The following is a 21,996-nucleotide window of genomic DNA, read 5'->3' on the forward strand; positions in this document are numbered from 1 at the left end:
AATTACATTTTTCTAAAAAGCACAAAAAATTTATTAAAAGATCGATGCATTAGATCATATATAATTTATATTGCAGTTTTTTTTAATATACAGGTCAAATGATGGTCCTTACATACAGCCTGAGAGTTTCTGTTTCCAATAACTGATAATTCCTTAATAGAAAGAATTAACTCTAATGTAGAAACTGAACATGTATTTTTAAACATTAGTTATGTAAACATCAAACTTTTTAGGACTTTTAATGTAGTTACCACATATATTAAATATATGATAGTAAAAACTGTAAGACAGGAAATACCTTATATGGTTGTTTCAAGGAAAATCTGGAGAGTATATGTAGACTGAGAAAACTGAAAAGGGTAGTGCTAAATTGACCATAATTGTGAAAGTCTTTGAAATCCTTAATGAATTAAAATGACCAAGAATTTTCTAAAGATAACATAATTGCAGTAGTAGAATTAGAAGTGAATGTGTAGTAGGCAACAATTGTGGAATGCTTTCTAATGCCTTTCACTTGAAATGTGTTTCATGTGATCTATTGTAGCTTAGATTTCCAGAACTTTTCTTTGGAAACAAATTTTTTTTTTCCCTTTTTAAGACTGTTTTAAAGAAGTCATTCATATACGTCTGGATGAGCTTCTCCATGTTTTAAAGTCTGTAATGAATAAGCATCAGAACCTCAATTCTGTCGATCTTCAAAATGCTGCAGAAATGCTTACTGCAAAAGTGAAAGGTAAGGATGATATGTTAAAAGGGTAGCTTGGGCAAAAAGTCTCCAGTGAGACATTCTGTTTCATAATGACTGTATAACCATTTCCTCTGATGGCATTTGTATGAGGTGTATCAATAAAGAGTTATGCATACTTGGATATTTAAATACTTCCACTAAGTCACACCTACAGTTTCTTCCTCTTAAAAATGAAAACTTTGTCAGTGAACATTGTAAAACTACTAACTTAAACCAAACAAGTGATGTTTAAAAATTGTGCTTTCTGAATGAGTTCATGATATTTTGAGGTAGTTTATTAGTGTACAATATGTGTCTTTGTTATGTGAGGACAAGTGATGTTGGAAAATGTTCAATTGTAGCAATTCCAGTTTGTAAAAGGAACCAAGTGGAGAACAAGGCTTATTTTAAGATTTGAAAATGAAAATTGTAGAATAAGTTTATCCTCTATATGTGTGTGTGTGTGTGTGTGTGTGTGTGTGTGAACACTCACATAGCATATGTGTGCTTAAACAGTCAAGAATTGGGACTTCCCAGTTAAATGACTTGCCACTCAAAATTGTTAAAATTATTCTGGGCTGCAACATATAAGAATTCAGAGTGAAGGGAGTATTTATTTAGGTCAATTAGGAGATTTTTAGAAATTGTGGGCAAGATAAGGATTGAAGGTCTGATTTAAGGCAAAAACTGGGATGTAGTAGTGGTAAGTTGTTGATTGTTGTCTAGAGGGGATGGATGTCAATTGACAAAACAAGACAAGTTGAACAGATTAGGGGTTATGGAGAAGTTTGGAGTTGAAGGTGTGGATTTGGGAATTGATGTTGTATGGGTGGTAGATAATTTTAAGTGGGAAAAGTGGGTAGCTTCTCTGTGGCTTTTAAAAATGTGCCTACTAACCAAATTTGTTTTAAAATAGATTGTTTACAAGTGCCATTTAACTCTACTTAGGGAAATTTGTGTCTATAGATAGTAAAATTTCCATGCTTGGAAATAGCGACCTAGTTTAATTGTTGTCAGTGGCTACTATGTGCAGTCAGGATGTCCTGGGGAAGGAGTGCCTATGTGGTTGGTGTCCACATTCCAGAAACAGACAAAGAGAGTTGTCTCTCAATTGCCTTGGAGATCTTTTTATCTTTGAGCTAAAGTAATCTTTTGAATATCATTTCCCACGATGACTGTCGTTACATGGGATTGTTACTGTTTTACTTTTGCGTTGGATGAAACTTTAAAAGCGGAAGATTACTTGTGAAATTTACTCTTTCAGCAAGAATTTGTGAGACTAGAAAACTTAAAAAAACCTGTTCTTTGGAGTAGGTTTACATGTTTTTTAAAAAAAGCTTCCTCCCTGTCCCTACTCCTAATGTTGAAGCCCCCCTAAAAATATATTGATATTGTAAATGAAAAATATTCAGTGATCTGCAAAATGGAGATCAGAGCTTATTTAATTCTTTGATTTAATGATAAGCTAGTTTTCAAAAGCTGGAAAGTCAAGGTATAGGTGGAAACCATTTTTTAATAGACATTAAAATAATAGATTGCTGTCCCAAGCAATCTGAGTGCTTTGCGTACTTCAGTCTTTGCAGAAATCTGTAAATGTACATTTTTGTTATGCTTATTTTAGAGAGAAATGTTAAGAAAAACTCTTGTATGGTAAAATAAAAGAGTTGTAGAAGTATGAAGATCATTTAGATCATTTTAGTCTTAATCATCTGATTACATTTTAAAAAACAACAGTGACCTAAGCACTTGACTTTTTTGGAGTTCTTACCCATCAAATGCATTTTTCATATTTGCCAGACTGCTCAAACAAAAACAAATAACCCACCCCACAATACAGAACATAGAATGTTGTTTGTGTTCCTCGGATTTGAATGCATGAAATGCATCTACTTTCTATGCAGAAGAAATGAGAAATTTCAATCTTTAATTCCCCTTACTTGTTATTGTTCATATGAAATTTACCTTGTCTTAAGTTGAGAAGAAAATTTCTTAGTTTTTCCCCCATTTATTTTAGTAGTGATTTGTATTTCCTGTGTCTCCTCCTGTTTCCAAGCAGGAAGTTCAGTCTGACAAAATATTTGCAATGTGGCAAGAGAGATACACGCTATTTTTGAAGCAGATAAAGACATTTTCAGAACTCAGGAATTTATGCTGTATTTAGTAGTCATATTTTCATTTATTTAGGTCAATTTTAATTTGTAATTTAAATGAGAAGGAGGTTTTACTTAGGTTTTTCATGATCTGTATTTTGCTCTTTATTTATAAATTGGCAGTCAGAAAAATAAGCTATAATTATACCTCCAAGAATATAGAATTTCATGTTTTCAAATTTGATTCTTTTAATATGCAGTTCATTTACACAAGTAAATACAAATTGTGAGAGAGTGTATTCACCAATAAACATTTTTTTTAATCTCAGCCTCTTTGCCTACCTATATTTTTCCCTAGATAAGTAATAACTACTACTGCTTTCTTTTACATCTTTCCAGAGATATGTTACACATATACAAGCAAATACATGTATGTATTCTTAAATTCTGACAAGTGCACATTCCTGTGAAAACATCATTATAGTGATGGCAATGTTTACTCCCCTTATAATTCTCCACCTCCTCTTTCACAAATTTTAATCTAATTTCTCCTCTTTTTCTTTGACACATGAGTTAATTAGAAGTTTGAAATTTAATTTTCAGGTGTTTGGAAATTTCACAGAGATTTTCTATATTCTTGATTTAATTCCAAGTAGTCACTGAATGTGTTTTGTCTGATATGAATACTTTCAAACTCAGTGTGAGACATGTTTTATGGCCCATAATAAGGCCTGTGTTGATAAATATTCATTTGGAAAGAACATGTGTTTGCTGTCACTAAGTGGAGTGCTCTATAATTGTCTGCCTTGTCAAGGTGGTTGATAGTATCATTCAGATCTTCCTACCCTTACTCATTTTCCATCTGTGTGTTCTGTCAGTTGCAGGGAGGGCTATTGAAATCTCTGCTATCACTATGAGTTTCTCAATTTCTTGTTGCAGCTCTATCAGTTTTTGCTTCATGCATTTTGAAGCTGTGTTTATTGGATACACAAATGTATAGAATTGTTAGGTCCTCTTGATGACCTGACTCCTTCATAATTATAAAACAAGGTTGTGTCCATTTGTGTCTCTCCCCCTGCCCCCTGTAATTTCCTTTGCTTGTGAATCCACACTGTGTAATATTATAGAGTAAAGTGGGCAGTTGTAAGCTTACCATGGTGTTTCTTGTCTTTCAGGGATTACTGTCCTTTATTGCCTGATAATCCAGTGTCTTGAAAAATGTTGTCTTTAAATTTTATACAGGTTTTTTTTCAATTGTTTCAGGCTTAATTATAACCTGTTTCTTGGCCAGAACAGAAGTCTTAAGAATATTTTAAAAATTATTTGCAATGATTCTTAAGTTTTTCTTTTTGTTTGTATTAGGGATATTTAGAAGAATGTGATGAAATGTGTGGACTGTCCTCACCCTCCACAAATCTGATTGTAATTTCAGGGAATTTGTAGGCTTGAGGTTTAATTCATCCCAATCTAGGAGTTTTTGCTTTCCAACTCTATTTGCATATTAGTGTCACCTGGGAGAGCTTTTGAAAAATATCTGTGCCTTACTCTAGCCTTTTTTGTTTTGGATACCAAGGATGGAACCCAGGGACGCTTAACCACTGAGCCAGATTCCCAGCCGTTTTTTATATTTTATTTAAAGACAGGGTCTGATTAAGTTCCTTAGTACTTCTCTCAGTTTCTGAGGCTGGCTTTAAACTCAGGATCTTCCCACCTTAGCTTCTCAAGCCACTGGGATTACAGGCATGTACCACTGCACCCAGCTACTACAGACTTTTCAAATCTGAGTCTTTGGTGATGGGGCTGACTTTGTTTTTAAGAATCCCCATCCAAGATTAAAAACGATTGGTAAAGTAGAGGATGGCTTCTTTTCCACATGGTTTCTCTACCTGCACTTTATTGGTATGGATACTAGAGAGGGTAAGATACATGGAACTATTTGCCTTATTACCAGCCTGAGTCACATGGTTTATTTATTTAAAGGAAAAAAGCCAATTCAACCTTCAGATTTTGTCTTAGTAAATTGTGTTTGGGCTTTTATCAAGGGTGCGTATAGAAGTTAGAAGAAACTGTTTTAGTTGTTTCATAATTTGCATTAACAAAGTGCAAAATGTCTCTATTATAAACAAAAGACAGCTCTATGTCAATTAACCTAGATCTCAGGGCCCAAGAACCTATTTTGAGCAACTATAAATAAATAGAAATTTAAGTTTTCTAAAGCACTAGATTTTTAAAAAATGTGATATCTTGTTATAGGTTTTATATATACAAATATATAAATGTATATAAAATTTCAGTTATTGGTGGTTCATAGTAAATATGTGCTTCCAAATGATTTCAGTGAGCCATAGTGTCTTTAACTGTTTTTAAAAATACCAGAAAGCAGTAAAGAAAAATAGCACAGAACACTCTTGATAAAGAGGTCTGGTGTAACAGACTCTGACTCCAAGACAGATTGATTTCCCACTAAGTAACTTTTTATATGTGTCAAATTATGTAAAGCATAGATTAGGGAGTTTGGAATGCCAACTACTTTCATGCAACTGATTTTTTATGATTTCTTGAATGAATACCTGAATATCCTCTTGTTTTGTATAGCCCTTTCACTTTCTGAATCTTTTAATGAAGTACTGGTAAATTTTTAAAGGAGTAAATGATTTTGTATGAATCTATATTCAAATATTGTCTTCCTCATTTATTGTAACAAACCTTTCCTTACAGCTGTGAATTTTACAGAAGTTAATGAAGAAAACAAAAAAGATCTATTCCGAGAAGTGTTTTCTTCCATTGAAACTTTGGCATTTACCTTTGGGAATGTGTAAGTAAAGGACTGTCTTTTAAAGGTACTGGGCCTAAGTGTGTTTCAGTATATATATTGCCTGTACAATCCATAGAAACTAAAGTATTAACTATTATAACATATTATCACAACTTTGAAAAAGACACATTCTTTGTTGTTCTATTAAAGTATTTGGAGGTGTCTTTATAACTATTTAGAAGCTACATTCATTTGTAAGTAACTGATTCATGTGAATAGATTTCTAGGAGTTTTTAATCATGTTCTTCCTTAAAACAGATTGTCCTAGATGATATGATTGTAAAGCCTGTGAAAAGAAGCATAATGATATGTCTTTTTTTTTTTTTTTTTTTTTTAACCTCCCTGGATAGCCTTACAAACTTCCTTATGGGAGATGTAAGCAATGATGCGTTGTTACGACTGCCTGTTTCTCGGGAAAATAAGGTAAGTTGTTTGGTTTGAGTGAAGCCTTTTATATTTTTAACTAAGCATTTCATTTATTTTCTAATCTTAATCTCAGAATTACTCCTTTATAGTTAAGTTTATAAATTACCATAATATGGCAAGAAAACCAGACCAACTCATTTGAAATATGATCAGTTTTCTGGAGCAGTATTTGGTAATACTTTTTAAGTGGACTGAACTATTAAAAGGGCATGCCTGATAATTTATAATATACAATGAATCCATATGGTATAAGGTCTAAAATTTTAGAAGGGATTTTTAACCTTTTTTCCCTACTGACTTTGGCATAGATTTTGAGACTGGTGAAACTTGTGGGGGAAAAATGGAAAAAGTAAGGAAGGTGGTAATCTCACATATCATACAATTTGAGTGTTTTTTTTTTTTTTGCCAGGAAACACTTGTTAACCCTGTAGGTCTTAATTCTCCCTACCAGCATCCCTATACTTTTGTCATAGGATTGGGGTTATGATTTCTAATTGGAAGAAAATTTTCTTTGGAATAATAAAGATCTATAATAGTGGAGGCTGGGATTGTGGCTGAATGATAGAGTGCTTGCCTAGCATATGTGAGGCACTGGGTTCAATTTTCAGTAATCGCATATTCATAAGTAAAAAATAAAAGTATTTAAAAAAAGATCTATAATAGTAGGAATATTTTCAGTTGACTGATTATTTTTTCACTTAATGAAAGATATTTAAACATACTCCCTCAGGGACATGTGTTGATAATTTCTGTTAAAAATGATCTGATCCATTAGCAGTGCCCTAAGCAACTTAGTGACACCCTGTCTCAAAATTTTAAAAAAGGGCTGGAGATGTGGTGCAGTGGTTAAGTGCCCCTCGGTTTAATCCCTGGTACCACAACAACAAAAAAAGGATTGAGCAGATCCAAAAAGGATTTCCACAAATGTGCCAGGTACTTGTATTATATAAAAATAATATAAAAAGTTAAGCTGGTATGGTAGTGTGTGCCTGTAACCCCAGCAATTCAGGAGGCTGAGGTAGGAGGAGCACAAGTTCAAAGCTAGCCTCAGCCATTTAGCAAGACTTTGTCTCAAAATAAAATAAACAATGAAAAGGGCTGCCAGGAGTGGTTAGCACATGCCTATAATCCCAGTGGCTTGTTAGGCTGAGGCAGGAGGACCGGGAGTTCAAAGCTAGCCTCAGCAATTTAGCGAGGCCCTAAGCAACTCAGTGAGGCTTTGTCTATAAATAAAATACAGAAAAGTGCTGTGGTTGTGCCTCAGTGGTTAAGTGCCCCTGAGTTCAATCCTTAGAACCAAAAAACCAAAATAAAATAAAAATAAAAAGGGCCAGGGATTTGTTTCAGTGGTTAAGTACCCCAGGTTCAATCTCTGGTACTCTCAACGCCCCCAAAAGAAAACCTAAGATCATTCTTTAAATGATACAAAATATAAGCATGAATGCTTAAAGCACTTGGTGTACATGTATTATAATATTGCAAAAATGATTAGGACTGTTTCTAAAATCATCCATTGATAAATGAAGAATAAGGAAGAGTCTTAAAATTGTCAAATATTTTACTGTTATTCATGTTTCTTCCTCAATTTTACCTTTTAAAATTGTTACTGATTCTTCAGAAGATAATAAAACTTTAACATGTGTAGCAGGGCGCTGAACAATTTAAATTTTAGATATGAATCATATTTCCTATTCCTGCTTCTCTAATGTGGGCACATACTATTCTGACTTTTAATAGAAAAATAATTTTACCCTTCTTAAAAAATTTTGTGCCTTGTTTTTCTTTTCCTGAAGTTTTAATTTTCCCTAGAGATTAAGATTAAAAAGCTCAAGATGATATAATCCTAATAATAAAATTACTTTGTTTGATGAAGGTTTTTGAAAAATATAATTTAAAAATAATAGCTGCAATTCATTTTAATAGTGCTTACTATATACCCTGTACTGTGCTAATAACATTATATCATCTTGATTCTTAAAATAGCCTTATGAATATAGTATTCTTATCTCCATTTTACAGAAGGGCAAACTAAAGTTAGGTGAATTTAAATGTGTAATCCCATGTCATAAAGTGAATAATGGAGCTGGGCTTGAGACCCAGGTCTTTTTGATCCCTTTTGCATTGAATCCCTATATACCTTGTATTGCCCAACCAAGTAGATCAAATATGTGTAAGATTTAACAATTTTGATAGATGTGGTTTTCTAGCCTGCTAATATGGTAGCCAGTAGTCACATCTAGTTCTTTAAAATTAATTAATAATTGAATAAAAGTAAAAATTTGCTTCTTAGTCATAATAAATACTTTTAAAATGCTCAAGTAATGTATGAAGAAACTAATGGTGTGACTCTACTTTGTGTACAACCAGAGATATGAAAAGTTGTGCTCTATATGTGTGATATGAACTGAGATGCATTCTGCTGTCACATATAACAAATTAGAATGAACAAATAAATAAATAAAAAATTTAAAAATGTTCAAGTAAGTAGCTACAATGTAGTTAATAGCTACCATATAGGATATTACATATTTGCATCTTTACAGAAAGTTCTGTGCTAAGCTGTCCAACAAACTTTCAAGGATGTGCTTATCATATAATAAAATGGTAAAAGATGAGCTGGACAAGGCAGATCTATATCTTCTATTTAGATAGCAATCTATTTAGATCACTTCTTTGACTTCCTGATATTTTAGGAATATGCAGAATTTAAAGTTTTGCATAGATTCATGCATGTTAACTTATGCTGTTAGTAAACAATGAGATTGTTCATTCTTGCTTGGAGCTTAAGACCTTTTGTGGTAAAAAGCCATGTAATTCTTAGAAAGTGTTCTGGTATTTAAACAGACTTCTCAGATCCTTTGAAAGGTTTTAAATACTTGAAATTCTTTGGCAGGAATTATGTCAAAGTAACAAATTGGGGTGAAAGTTTTCTGAAGCAGAGATTTGTTGTCTTCTGCACTAATCTTAAATTTGTTTTCTTCCATGTTGTAAAGTCTTTTGAAAATATTTCTGTGGACTCAGTCGAGTCATCCAGTGAAAAAGGTAATACTCAATGTACTTATAACTTTTGTTAAACTTTTTGCAGTTTCTTTCAATAAGTGGTTTGGATTACTTTATCTCTTCTTGATTAGTAACCTATTGTACCTAGTATACTCATTTTTTAGTGCATAATGACATATAAAATGTTATGTATAAAACTTAAGAGGAAAACCCCAGTTGAGTAGATAAATAATTTGATGTTGTAGACTTATCAAGAATATAAGGCTTGTAACTTGAATAATAGAAATATATATTAAGATAAAATATATTATAATTTGAAATCATTTTATGTTTAAATCGTGCCCTGTAATTATAAATTTGTCTGAATGCTGCTTTGTTTAGAATTATTATAGACTATATTTAACAAATACTTACTCTGATATTTTTCTTTTCAGGAAATTTTTCTCCTATAGAATTAGACAATGTGCTGTTAAAAAACACTGACTCTATTGAATTGGCCTTGTCATATGCTAAAACATGGTCAAAATATACAAAGAACATAGTGACATGGGTTGAAAAAAAGCTTAATCTGGGTGAGTTGTCTTTTGGAGCATCTGATTACTATGGAGTGTAAGAACTAAATTGTTTATGATTCATTTTCTATAGACTAAGTATTTATGATAACAAATTAGTTGTTTCATTATTCATTTTCTCTTCTTGAAATAGACTTTTCTTACACTAGATATACTTGTTGAACATTTACAGTGGGTCAACCATTAGACCTAGAAGTCATATTGTAATGGATGAAAAGAAATACAATCAGATAACATGGTTAAAGGAGATAAACGCAACAATAGATGTTTCAGCAGAAGGCAATGAAAGCTTAGAAGAAACATCCCCACCCCCAGCCCATGCTGGGGATTAACCCAGCATATCATGCAGGCTGGGCAAGCACAGTATATGCTACTACCACTGAGGTACAGCCCCAGCTCGAAGAAACATCTTAACAGCTAATATTACCTAGAATTTTATAGTTGAAAAAAATTTTAATATGCATTATCTCATTTAGTCCTACAAAACCCTGGGAAGTAGGCAAGACAAGAATTCTTAGCCCCATTTGCAGATAAAACAAATAAGTGATTTTCCTAAAAGTCATATATCAGATTTACTTAAGGTCATAGAGCATAACTGGAAGAAAATAGAATCTAGCAAAGCCTGTGCTCTTTCCACTGTGTTATTTATTTTTAATAGGGAATGCTAATTAGAATCACTCGGATAATCTGAAAAAAGAACAGTATAAAGGCCTAGGTTCCATTTCTCAGAGAGGTAAAGTACAGTCAAATGTATTTTGAAAAAGTTTCCCAATTGATTCTGATGAGCACTTAAAATTAAGAATTACTGCATTTTATCAGGATGCACACTAGTATGTGTAATCACTTTTTTCTTTTCTTATTTGTTGGGGGGCACCAGGGATTAAACCCAGAGGTACTCAACCACTGAAGCACATTCCCAACCTCTTTTTATTTTTTACTTTGAAACAGAATCTCGATAAGTTGCTTAAGACCTTGCTAAATTGCTGAAGCTGATTTTGAACTTGGCAATCCTCCTGCCTCAGCCTCCTGAGCTGCTGGGATTACAGACACACACCATTATTCCTAGCTTGTAATCACTTCCCAATTGTAGAAATATAAATAGAGAATGGAGGAAAAAAATTAGTTAATTTTGCTTTCTGATACCTTTTTTAATCTTTTCAGAATTGGAGTCCACCAGAAATATTGTAAAGTTGGCAGAAGCAACTAGAGCTAACATTGGACTACAGGTAAGTGTTGTGTGAATTTTAGGGGTTCTATCACAGGAGATTAGTCAGATGAGCTTCCAGATAGTGCCTTGTAAAATCATAAAATTTCAGTTACAAGAGGAAAAAAACTTAATTGCCAATCTTTTTATTGACAAATAAAATCCTTTTAAATTTATATGGCTGTTAATTATGAAAAAAACTAGGAAATTCACAATTTTATACCAATATTGATTAGTGTGATGGCTGCTAATTTTCTAATTTATAATTAACTTTCTTTAGTATTTTTCTCATAATTGTGTTCCTATATAGTCATTTTTCTGGGAGAAAAAAAAATCTAAACTTAAATTTCTCTTTTTGAAGAACACTATGTGCATCTGGAATTCTAGTGCTATTTCTATTGTATAATTTACTTCTTAATTTTAAATTCTAGGAGTTTATGCCACTACAGTCTCTATTTACTAGTGCTCTCCTCAATGACATAAAGAACAGTCACCTTTTACAACAAACAATTGCAGCTCTCCAAGCCAACAAATTTGTACAGGTAAAATAATTTATATATGCACGTTTTTTTTTTAATAGCAGCATATCTTTAGAAAACAACTTTTTTCTTTTTCTTTTTTAAAAATATCCTTGACAGCCTCTAATGGGGAGGAAAAATGAAATGGAAAAACAAAGGAAAGAAATAAAGGAACTTTGGAAACAGGAACAAAATAAAATGGTTAGTATTATACTGGAATTTCATGTACCTGTTTGTGAACATCTAAAAATCATCTATATTATATAACATCTACCTTACTCTAGTTTTCTAAAATACTGCTTAACTGTCTTCCTGAATATGCTAAAGAAACTTGTATAGTAGGGTTTCTTTCAAATTCTTGGTTTAATATTACTGTTTTCTGTGTAGCTTGAAACAGAAACTGCTCTCAAAAAGGCAAAATTGTTATGCATACAACGTCAAGATGAATATGAAAAAGCAAAATCTTCCATGTTTCGTGCAGAAGAGGAGCATCAGTGCTCAAGTGGTGGATTAGCAAAAAATCTCAATAAGCAACTAGAAAAAAAGCGAAGGTTGGAAGAGGAAGCACTTCAAAAAGTAATATTTTTTTGTTATTTGAAAATTCAATTAGCAATAATCTGCAAAGGGTTTGTTCTTAAACTTGTAATATATTTTGGGATTATCTAGGAGGCTTATTCAAGCAGCCTGCTGGGTCCACTTCAGAGTTGAGTATAGAGTAAGTAGGTCAAGGGTGAGACCCAAACAATATTCTGCTAACGAAGTTCCCCAGCAATGCTGGTGGAGATCCATACTTGAGAATGACTATGCTAAGAGACTTAAGAATTTGGGGTCTCGTTTGTGAAAGAAGTATTTTAAAGCAGTAGTTTAATATTTTTTACTTGATTTTTTTCAGAAAGTTCACCTTTTAGGCAAGTGCTAATTCCAGCACCTACTAGCAAGTATAAACTAAAATTTTGTGTTATTTATTAAAAATATAGTTTGATAAACAAATTTTGTAAGAGAAACAGTAAATAAAATAGAAAATGCTAATTTAAATAGAAGTGAATACTAACTTTATAGACAATATACTAATTGTAAATTGTGCTTGAATATTCATTAAAGCCAAGTATACTTGAGTCACACACCAGAATGATTATTATTTGTTACATTTAGAAGTTTTCCATTTAAAACATAGATAGACTATTTCTACAATAAGTATTTATTTTAAAATGTAAATTCTGGTAATTAGTGTTATGTTCTTTTTTATTTTTCTCCTGTGGTATTCCTGAAGGTAGAAGAAGCAAATGAACTCTACAAAGTTTGTGTAACAAATGTTGAAGAAAGACGAAACGATCTAGAAAACACCAAAAGAGAGATTTTAACACAACTCAGGACACTTGTTTTCCAGTGTGATCTTACCCTTAAAGCTGTAAGTGATTTCTTCAGTATTTTTAAAGGCAGTGCGGGAGGGGAAAAGTCATCTTATCTGCAGAAGCCTGATAAGTTGATTCTTATGAGATTTAAATTCTGAGAGCTTTAGAACATGTTTAAAGATTGGCTTTTCATTTTCATTAGTGACATAGTTTGATTTATTTTTGATCTGTCTCCCTTCCATGTCCCCTAGATTCATGATTTACTTGGTTAAAACTGAACTGTGAGAGTTTGAAATTGCCTCTAAACCATTGTCTTTTTGCCTTGGTTGACAAATGTGATTTAACTTTGCAACTTCTGTGAGCTGAGTGACAGAAGAGAGATCTATTCTTCAAAATTTGAGTAAAACTAAATATTAAAATTGTACGCGGTGATATATTTGAAGACAAAGCATTCAGCCTGCATTTGTTTTCATTATCTCTTTAAAATGTTTTTTTGTAAAATATTTACATATTCAAAACCTTCTTGGCATACAGTTTATAAGTTTTAACACACAAATAAATTTTTGTACCTGTCACCAGAGTCAAGATTCAGAACAATTTCATCACTTTAAAGATATTCTTTTGCTGGGCGCTATAGTGCATGCCTATAATCCCAGTGACTCAGGAGGCTGAGGCAGAAGGATAGCAAGTTCAAGGCCAGCCTGGGAAACTTAGGAAGGTCTTAAACAACTTAGTGAGGCCCTGTCTCAAAAAGGCTGGTGATGTAGCTCAGTGGTAAAGTGCCCCTGGGTTCAATCCCCAGTTTAAAAAAAAAAACACACACACGTATACATATGTATATACTGTTGTGGCAGGTGCAGTGGTACACACCTGCCATACTGGCTACTCAGAAGGCTGAGGCAGGAGGATGTCCAAACTCAAGGCCAGCCTGGGCAACTTAGTGAGAACCTATGTCAAAATAAATGGGCTCAGAAAGTATGTAGCTTGGCAGTAGAATATCTGCCTAGCATGTACAAGACCCTGGTCAGTTCAATCCCCAGTGCCAAATAAATAAATAAATAAATAAATAAATTTCCGGACTGTCATATAAATGTAATCATATAGTAGGTAACCTTTGGAAATAAGCTTCTTTTACACAGCCTAATGCCTTTGAAATTCACCAATGTTATTAATATATCAGTAGTTTGTATTGTTGAATAGTAGTCCATCATATGACTATACCACAGTGTTTATTCATTTACCAGTTGGACATTTGTGTTGTTTCTTTGTATTGTTGAATAGTAGTCCATTATATGACTGTACCACAGTGTTTATTCATTTATCAGTTGGACATTTGTGTTGTTTCTCATTTGGGGTAATTATGAATAGAGCTACAAGAATATTTATTTACAGGCTTTTGTTAAATATGTTTGCATTATTTTAAATAACAGAGAAGTGGGTTTACTGGTTGGTATGCTAAATGAATGTTTTACTTAATAAGAGCTGCCAAACTATTTTCCAGAGTGGCTCTAATCAGTGGTGCATGAGAATTCCAGTTATTCTGTGTCCTTGATATTTGTCATTTCTTGTTTTTAAATTTTAGCTGTTTTAATAGAAGAGTAGTGTTATCTAATTTTGGCTTCAATTTGTGTTTCCAGAATGACTAATGATATTAATTTTTTTAAAGGGCTCATTTGTAATCTGTATTTTGCATATCTTTAATTTTTTATTGAGATGTTTGTTTTTTTATTGTTGAGCTTGCATGTAGTTTCTCCCATTCACAGCTTCTTTTTATACTTTTAGCAATGTCTTTCAGGGAGGAAAAAGTTTTAATTTTGATGGAGTCTAGCTTATTATTTTCTTCTTTTATGGGTCATGTTTTTGATGTTATATCTAAGGATAAGGAAACTTCATCTAACCCAAGATCACAAAGTTTACTCCTAAAAGTTTTATGGATTTTATTATTAATTATTTTTTAACCTGTGGATTAAACCCAGGGGCTCTTTCCCACTGAGCTATATCCCCAGTCCTTTTATTGTGAAACAGGATCTCACTAAGATAGGAGGCTAGCCTGGAACTTGCAAGGCTCCTTCTGTCTGAGCCTCCTAAATTGCTGGGATTATAGGCATGCACCATGGTGCCTGACAAAATTGTGTTATTGTACATTTAGATATATGATCCAGGGCCGGGGATATGGCTCAGTTGGTAGAATGCTTGCCTTGTATGCCTAAGGCCCTAGGTTCAGTCTAGCACCACTAAATAAATAGATAGATAGATAGATAGATAGATAGATAGATAATCCATTTTGATTTACTTTTTTCCATTTTTTAAATTGGAGCTTTATAACTGTACATATGGTAGGATTTGTGGTTGCATATTCATACATGCATACAATATAACAAAATAGTTTGGCAATATCATTCCCTACCAATTGCCTTTTCCCTTCTTTCTTCCCTTCCTCTGGTCCCTTTTCTCTACTGATTTCCTTTTGATTTTTATAAGAGGAATAGATTGAGGTTTGACTTTTAGCATTTAGATGTTATATTAAAATTGTACTTGTGGAATTTCAACTTATGGAAGTGATTGAGTACCAACACAGAGTGGTCAATGCCATTCATAGAAGAATTTATTGCTTACATTTTCTGAAGAGAAGGGGACTTATCACAGCAGGTTTGTCAGGCAGATGCAGGAGTGAAAGGAATGCTAAGTTAGAGTCTTTATTGGGGTTTCCTCAGGAGAGGCAAAGTGGGCAAAGTAACAATTTAGAATTGGCTAGTTTGAATAATTCTGGTGGGCTTTGGACACAGGGATGGTCTCTAGTTGCTTGGTACCTGACCTTGGCATGATACAGGGTCAGAGAAAATAGTTGGCTTGAGGTAAGAGTTAGATCGGGAGTCGATTGGGGCTACAAACCTGGGACTCCTTGGTTTGCATGTGAAGTATGTGATCCCCGTTGAGTCCTTGGCTATTTTAAGAATTGTCTGGCTCAAGAAGGAGCAGTCTCTCCCTGGCCAGCATTCTTTTTTTTTTTTTAAGACATCAAAATATATAATATAGAAAATAAAAAGCATGGTTAATATAGATGTCTATTTGTTCTTATACCGTTAGTTGAAAACACTGTGCCATTTCCTTTAAATTGCCTTTACATCTTCAAAAAAAAAAAAAAATCACTTGACCACATTGTGTGTGTCAGTTTCTGGACTCTCCTCTTTATTCCATTAATGTATTTGTTTATCCGTTTACAGAAACCCTAATATCTTGATTCAGTTGCTTAAAGCCAAGTCTTAAAACCAGGTATTTTGAGTCTTACACTTTTTATTCTTTTTCAGAATTGTTCGTGTTTAAAATCCTTTCACTTTCCATTAAAATGTTAGAATCAGATTGTGTTTATCTACAAAAAAAAATTGCTAACATTTTTATTGAAATTTTATTAATTCTTTGATGATATTATGGAGAATTGATTGTATTTGTCTCATCTTTTTAAATACATGAACATGTTTTTCCATTTATTTAGGTTATTGCTTTTTTAAAAATCAGCATTTTGTAGTATTCAATATATAAATCTTTTACAGATTTTGTTGAATTTAAATCTTGTATATGTGTTATTGTGAATGATTTTTGTACACATACACTTGAGAGTTCCAGTTGTGTAACAATATTTAGAAATATTATTAATTTCTTTATATTGGTCATTTCTTGCAACCTTCATAAACTCACTTGTTTTAGGAGCTTTTGTAGATTCTTAGAGTTTTCTATGTAGAAAATCACATTATCTGCAATTGAGAACAGCTTTATATTTTCCTTTACAGTGTGCATTTCTTTTGTTTATTTATTTATTTTCTTGTTGCACTAGATGGGGCTCCCTGTTGAATGGGGTCCCACTGTCAAGTAAGAGAGGTAAGAGATGACATCCTTATCTTATTCTCCAGCAGGGGGAAAAATATTTAGGTCTTTCACCATTAAATATGGTGATACTGTAAGATATTTGAAGATACCCTTAAGTCTGATGAAGGAATTTTTCCTTTTGCTAGTTTGCTGAGAGTTTTATCATGAATAATGTTGGAATGTATAAAATATTTTTCTATATAATTTAATGTAATCATGTGGTCTATCTTCTTTTAGCCCATTAGTGTGGTGAATTAAATTGTTACTTGAGTGTTGATCTGGCCTTGCATTCCTGGGATTAGCGCCTCTTGTTTGTGATGTATTGTTCCTCTTATATATAGCTAGATTCAGTTTGCTAATATTTTGTTATATTAAAAGATATTGGTATATCTTTTTTTCTTTTTTTAAAAAATTTGTTCTAATTAGTTATACATGACAGTAGCATGCAGTTTGACACATCATATATAAATGGTTGTATATGATGTAGAATCACACCAGTCGTGTAGTCATAAACGCACATAGGCAAAGAATGTCCAGTTCTATTCCTACTGTTCTTCCTAACCCCATATCCCCTCCCCTCCCTTCTACCTAATCTAAAGTAACGCTATTCTTGCCTAGCTCCCTCCTTTTATTGTGAATTAGCATTACATATCAGGAAAAACATTTGGCCTTTAGTTTTTTGGGATTGGTTTATTTCACTTAGCATGATATTCTCTAGTTCCATCCATTTACCAGCAAATGCCATCATTTCATTCTTCTTTAAGGCTGAGTAATTTTCCAATGTGTATTATATACCACATTTTCTTTATCCATTCATCTGTAAAGGACAACTAGGTTGGTTCCATAGTTTAGCTGTTGTGAGTTGATCTGGTATAAACATGGATGTGGCTGAGTCACTGTAGTGTGGGAGTGGGATAATGGTGTCAAATGGTGGTGCTTTCCATAATGGTTGCCAATTTGCAGTCCCACCAGCAATGTATAAGTGTACCTTTTCACCTCATTCTCAACCAACATTTATTGTTGCTTGTATCCTTTTGTTTTTTAGTTTTATATGGATACAATACCTTTATTTTATTCTTTTTATTTATTTATGTGGTGCTGAAGATTGAACCCATATCCTCATGCGTGCCCCATGCGTGCAAGGCAAGCATAGTACCCCTGAACCACAACCCCAGCCCGCATCGTTGCTTGTGTTCTTGATAATTGCCATTCTGACTGAAGTGAGATGAAATCCTAAGAGTAGTTTTGATTTGCATTTCTCTAATTGCTAAAGATATTGAACATTTTTTTCATATATTTGTTGATCAGTTGTATTTCTTCTTCTGTGAGGTGTCTATTCAGTTCCTTAGCCCATTTATTGATTGGGTTATTTGTTTTTTTGGTGTTGTGTTTTTTGAGTTCTTACATATCCTGGAGCTTAATCCTCTCTCTGAGGTGCATTGTTTTAATTTTCTGTTTGGTTTTGGTTTAGGGTAATTCCTATTTCATAAAATGAGTAGAGAAGAGTTCCCTCCTATTCTGTTTTCTAGAAGAGTTTATATTAAATATGTTATTTCCTATTTAGATATTTGGTAGCATTCCCTGATGAAAGTATCTGGCCTTGGTATTTTCTTTTTAGCAAGATTTTTTATTATATATTCAACTCTGTTGATAAAATCCTATTCAAGTTAATTATTTTTCTTAGGTGAATTTTGGTAGTTTGTGACTTATGTGGAATTAGGCCTTATCATCTTAAATTGCTGAATTTATGTGCATAGGGTTGTTTGTAGTATTCCCTTTCCTCTTAATGTCTCTGTAGGTTGTAGTGATCTCTCCTCTTGTTTCTGATGTAGATCATTTGTATCTGCTCTTCTCCTTATCTCCCCGCCTTTGCATGGGCAGGTTTTCTCTCTGGTCAATCTGGTTCCAAGTTTATAAATTTTATTTATATTTTCAAAAAATTACTTTATAAAAAACATTTTTGTTTTCATTGATTTTTCTTTTTCCAGATTTATTAATTTCTTTTTATTCTTTATTTCTGTTTGCTTTCGGATTGTTTTGCCTTTTTTTTTTTTTAAGTTTCTTAAAAGTAGGAGCTTGAGACTTTCCTGCTTTTCTAGTAAAAATATTTAATGCTTAAGTTTCCCTATATCATTGTTTAGCTGAATCTCATGAAATTTAAAATGTAATTTCATGTTTATTTAGTTCAGAATATTTTCTAATTTCCTTAAGACTTCATTTTCAACATAGTGATAATGTAAAGTTTGTTGTTTAATTTTCCAAGTACTTGAGGATTTCTCTAGATATTTTCCTGAGACTGATTTCTAGTTTAATTTCATTATGGTGGAAGAAATACTTTGCATGATTTCAGTTCTTTGAAATTTGTTTTGGTTTGTTATGACTCAGAGATTGAGTAAAGAACAAAGAAAGAATAAAAAGCAGAAAAATCAATGAAACTGAAAAAAGGAAAAGAAAAATCAGTGAAACAAAAAGGTGTTTTTCTGAAAAGGTTAATAATGAGTATTCCATGTGTGTACTTGAAAAGAATGTGCATTCTATTGTTGACTGGAGTGTTTCATGAGTGTCAGTTCCTATTGGTTTGTAGTGTAATTTATTTCTTGAATATTCTTGATTACTTCTAAATATGTCCATTAGTTTTTGAGAAAAGAGCTTGAAGACTTGAACATATTGTGTATTTTTAGTTCTTTCAGTTTTTATATATTCTGAGCTCTGTTAGTTAATTTCACATTAATAATTGTTATATGATCTTGACAAATTGTTCCTTTTATCTTTATGATATGCTTACTTATCCTGGTAAATTTCCTTGCTTTTTAGACTAATTTATGTAATATTGATAGAGTTCTTTCAGTTTTCTTTTGAACATGGAATATCTTTATTTAATCTTTTATCAGAATTACATTTTAATTTAAAATGCTCGTCTATATTTTTCTATTTAATTTATATGTTGGATTTTTATTATATTTCATTGTGCACTTATATATTTTAGTTAATTATACTAGAAATTGCAGGGGGGTTTTTTTTGTTTGTTTGTTTTTGTTTTTTTTTTTTTTTTGGTGTGTGTGTGTATATAAACAGTTGATCTTCTGTATACATGGATTCCACATCCATGGATTCAGCAAAAAAAATCACATCTGTGCTATAGAACATAAACAGACTATCATTCTCTAAAAAATATAGTATAGCATTTGCATCATAATCCATAATATAAGTAATCTACAAATCTTAAATTATTTGGGAGTGTTTGCATAGATTATATGCAAATACTATGACATTTTATATAGGGGCTTGAGCATGTGAGATTTGGGTATATGAGGGGTATCCTAAAACCATCCCAAATGGATAGTGAGGGATAACTGTATTCAATTTTTCAGAGTTCATGGAGAATAAATATTCTGCCACTTCAAGTAGAATATATAAAACTTGCCACTATACAAGTCCCTTTAACCATTGAGGATTGTGGTTGATATGTGTTTATCTATTACAGATCTCACCAGGCCATCTTAAATTTTTTGTTTAAAAGTCGTATGTATTATAAAGAAGAAAAGGAAAGTAGTTTATCATATTTGCCCAGATACTTTCCATTTCTGTTTATTTTCCTTCATTCCTGCAGTTCCATCTTCCCTAACATTTTTCTTCTGTAAACAGAATGTCTCTTACTATTTCTTTTATAGCAAGTCTGCTGGTCACATTTTTTTTTTAAACTACCCTTTATCTAAGAATATCTTCATTTTGTTCTTAATTCTGAAGAACATTTTCACTGTTTATTGAGTTCTAAATACACAATTCAGTTGTTGTTTTTCTTCCCCCACCACTTTAAAAATGTTGTTCCCCTGCCTCTGGCCTCCATGGTTTCTCAGAAGAAATTCATAGTCATTTTTTTGCGTCATTGTTCCTTGTATGGTTTGTGTTGCTTTTCTTTGACTGCTTCTAAGATTTGATTTTCTTTGTGTTTGCTTTTCAGCAGTTTGCCTAAGACTTATCTGCACATGAATTTTGCTGAGTTTTTTCCATTTGGACTCACTGAATTTCTTGAATCTACATGTTTGATCCTTGCAAATTTTGACAAGGTTTTAGCTATCGTTTTTTTCAAATATTTTTGTTTGTAGTATTTTCTTTTCTTCTAACACTCAGGTGACTCACAGATCTGGATGATCCTATTTTTCTCCTAATCTTTTTCCCTTTAATTGTTTTTACAAACAGTCCCCAACTTATTATGGTTCAGCCTAAGATTTTTCAACTTTATAGTGGGTTGTAAACACATTTTCAACTTTGGGTGGATTTATCAGGAAATAACTCTATCATAAGTTGAGGGGCATCTTTGACCTAGGATCTGTCTTCAAGTTCACTGACTCCATTTTATTATAAAATCCTTTAGTAAATTTTTTAGTAGGAAAATTCCCTTTTGGGTTTTTGTTTTGTTTTGTTTTGTTTTTTTAGATCTTCTGTTTCTCTGCTAAGACTTCTGTCTGTTCCTGTTTCAAGACTGATTTTCCTTACTTCTTGACCATGTTATCATAGCTGCTTTAGAGTCTTCATCTGATAATTCCACTGTCTGAGTTAACCTCAGTGTTGATATCTGTTGACTGTCTTTCTCTTGTGAGTTGTTGAGATCTTCCTGATTCTTTGTATGAAAAGTAGCATTAGATGATATCTTACATGTTTTCAATGTTACTTTCTGTGACTTTTAATCCTGTTTATAACCTGTATTGAACATTGATTTTTTTTTTTTTTAAGTTTAACAGAATTTGATCTAGTTAGATTCTCTCTCCAGCTTCTGTGTGCCTCTATTCCTGGTCTTCTGACTGGGAAACTAAAATGTACCTGCCTAATCTGCTGTCCTCCAGGGAGCCAGGGGCATCAATTCTGTCATTAAATAAGGGGAGAAAAAAGAAAAACAAGAGGAACTTCAAATCCACTTACTCCTTGGAGCACAGTTCATCTGCTCATAAAGGATTCCCTCTAAAGTTTAGATATATGTTCCACTTCTACTGCCATCACCTACTGCCACAGGATTGCATCTTAGGGATTTGTGCTTATTTGGGCACTGGGGCAGGAGCGGAAACAAACCCACCAAGAAACCAGGGTTATCACCTGCTCTTAGTTACATTCTGTTGCTCCATGTCCTTTTATATTCTTTGGACCAGAGAGGATCTCTCTTGGAGTTCTTTCTGTATCATGTTTACATTTCTGGGACTCAAGTTGTTTTTTGAGGAGGGGCCAAGCATAGGCTGGAAATGTGATTGGGGTGGAGGCAGGAAAATGTACCTTGAATTATGGTTTATTTGCTACATTCTACCTGCTTCTATTTTCTTTTTAGAGTTTTTAGATAGCTGATTTGTGCATTCTGCCCAGGGTTTTTGAGTAAATTAAGTGTAGACCAAGGATAAAGAGATTATTGCATCTGAATCAGAAATCTTTAAAATGTTTT

At 32.7% G+C, this 21,996-nt stretch overlaps 1 protein-coding gene across 2 annotated transcripts in view; it reads left to right on the forward strand.

Annotated features, from left to right (window-relative positions):
* Arhgap29 (Rho GTPase activating protein 29) overlaps window positions 1-21,996 on the forward strand; it is a 59,786-nt gene that overhangs the window by 19,233 nt on the left and 18,557 nt on the right. The window contains exons 3-12 of one of the 2 annotated variants that reach the window (XM_015500873.2): window positions 599-733; window positions 5,536-5,632; window positions 5,983-6,055; window positions 9,052-9,100; window positions 9,493-9,630; window positions 10,792-10,856; window positions 11,266-11,376; window positions 11,473-11,553; window positions 11,740-11,928; window positions 12,623-12,760. In XM_015500873.2, coding sequence (XP_015356359.1) covers window positions 599-733; window positions 5,536-5,632; window positions 5,983-6,055; window positions 9,052-9,100; window positions 9,493-9,630; window positions 10,792-10,856; window positions 11,266-11,376; window positions 11,473-11,553; window positions 11,740-11,928; window positions 12,623-12,760 — 1,076 coding nt within the window. The remainder of the gene's footprint in view (window positions 1-598; window positions 734-5,535; window positions 5,633-5,982; window positions 6,056-9,051; window positions 9,101-9,492; window positions 9,631-10,791; window positions 10,857-11,265; window positions 11,377-11,472; window positions 11,554-11,739; window positions 11,929-12,622; window positions 12,761-21,996) is intronic. The other variant, XM_048814416.1, reaches the window with a different exon arrangement.

The sequence above is a fragment of the Marmota marmota genome, unplaced genomic scaffold, assembly GCF_001458135.2.
Source record: "Marmota marmota marmota unplaced genomic scaffold, marMar, whole genome shotgun sequence".
Lineage (NCBI taxonomy): Eukaryota > Metazoa > Chordata > Mammalia > Rodentia > Sciuridae > Marmota > Marmota marmota.